This window comes from Bison bison, unplaced genomic scaffold (assembly GCF_000754665.1).
Source record: "Bison bison bison isolate TAMUID 2011002044 unplaced genomic scaffold, Bison_UMD1.0 scf7180017851642, whole genome shotgun sequence".
Lineage (NCBI taxonomy): Eukaryota > Metazoa > Chordata > Mammalia > Artiodactyla > Bovidae > Bison > Bison bison.
Genome location: NW_011482215.1, coordinates 13,316 through 14,913, shown reverse-complemented (window position 1 = coordinate 14,913; position 1,598 = coordinate 13,316). Strand labels below are relative to the sequence as shown.

Sequence of the window (1,598 nt, the reverse complement as noted above, 5' to 3'; positions counted from 1 at the left end):
GTTGCTCGTGAGGTTGACGTGGCTGGCGGCCATGTGGTGAATGCGCTGTGGGATGGTGACTGGGCCGTTGTTACAGTTCCCCATTGTGTTGATGGGAGAGACGTTGTTGAGAGACACTGGGGATGGAGTATTCCTGGGGGATGGGAAGAGACAGGCCTTGTTAGGCTGCTAGGGGAGAGTGACAATAGCATTTGAGCCCTGCCTCATACTGGGACCTTTTGAGGACGTGATTTGCCATAGTGAGGTTTGGCATGATGAACACCTATGAAGCTTGCTCTCGCATCCCACCAGCTCTTCTCAGAGGACATCCTACAGCTTTCACCCACACAGTAGTTTTCCCTCTCCCCACTGTTTCTGCTTCATCAGACCAACCCACCCAGGGCTACAGTGCCAGGCTGTAGAAAGAGCCATCCTTCTCCTTTTCTAACTTTAAACACAGAAGTCTGACTGCCTTTGGCAACCATTGATGACTCTGTGCATGTTGCTACTTTGTTTTAAAATACCAGAGAGAGAGCTGGGTGAATCTTTCTCTGGCATTAATTCTACCCACAAATGTAGCTCTTACTTTGAATACATATAACAAGTCTTTTGATGTTCCAGAGAAAGAATCAGCTCAGAGTTATGATGCTTTCTCTACCTGCTGCCAGAATGGATATTGGCACTTAGAAAAACTTGATGTGCTATATTGGTCTGTTATCAAAATGTTTTGTGGAAACCACAGTGACAGTTTGCTCCAAATACAGTCACCACAATAAGCAAAGTATGATCCTTAAAAGGCCCCCAAGGAGCAGTAGTAGGGAAGCTGGAAATAAGTAAGATTCTGAATATCACTTTAGGATTCTTTAAGACCTGCTACAGGATGGCTGTTAATTGCTGACAGTTCACCTGCAGACTGGGTTATAAAGAAATGTCTTGGGAATTCCTACTTTGGGCAGTATCATTGTTTGGAGATAGATTTTTGTTTAATTCTTTAATATCAGTAACAAGAAGTCACCTGCTGGCTGCACTTTGCATGGAGGGCGAGGACTTAGGTCATGGACAGTCCCAAAGGCTGGGTTGCTGCCTGTGCCTACCAGCCAGGTCAATATACATCTCTGCTCTCCCCATCTTCTTTCAAACCTGGCTTTGAATGTCCAGTAAAATGCACACTTTATTATGATTGATCATTTGGGGGAGTAACAGAAATGGGAGAAAGCTGTTTCTGGGACTCCTTCTTCCTCCAAACACACTACTCCCATCATCAGGAACCTTCTCTCACTCTCCCTCCACTTTACCAGCCACTTGTTGCCAACTACATTCCAGGGTGGCTGTATTCCTCAGAGCCAACCTGCTCCTAGAATACATGTGCACCCTGACAGGCACCCATAGAAGATTTGGGGGAACAGCTACCCCCATGTACCAAAATGCTGAAGTGGGGATGACTCAATCTGGGAGCAATTGAACTGATATGGTCACCTGAGATTCACACAGGCTGTCCATCATGACAGCTTTGGTCCACTTCTACAAACAGAGTATATCTTCTGGTATATTCTAGTATGAGGGTTAAAGTGAATCCCCACAATTGCTCTGCACTTGTGTGATGTAAGAGGGTGTGAAGG

The 1,598-nt window shown here is 45.7% G+C and overlaps 1 protein-coding gene across 1 annotated transcript in view; it reads right to left on the bottom strand.

The window, feature by feature from the left end:
- Positions 1–5: 5 nt before the first annotated feature.
- Positions 6–1,598, bottom strand: part of LOC104996758 (AF4/FMR2 family member 2-like) — a gene marked incomplete at both ends in the record, with an annotated part of 10,343 nt that continues 8,750 nt past the window's right edge. The window contains one exon of the mRNA XM_010851122.1: positions 6–133. Within this exon, the coding sequence (XP_010849424.1) occupies positions 6–133 (128 nt within the window). The remainder of the gene's footprint in view (positions 134–1,598) is intronic.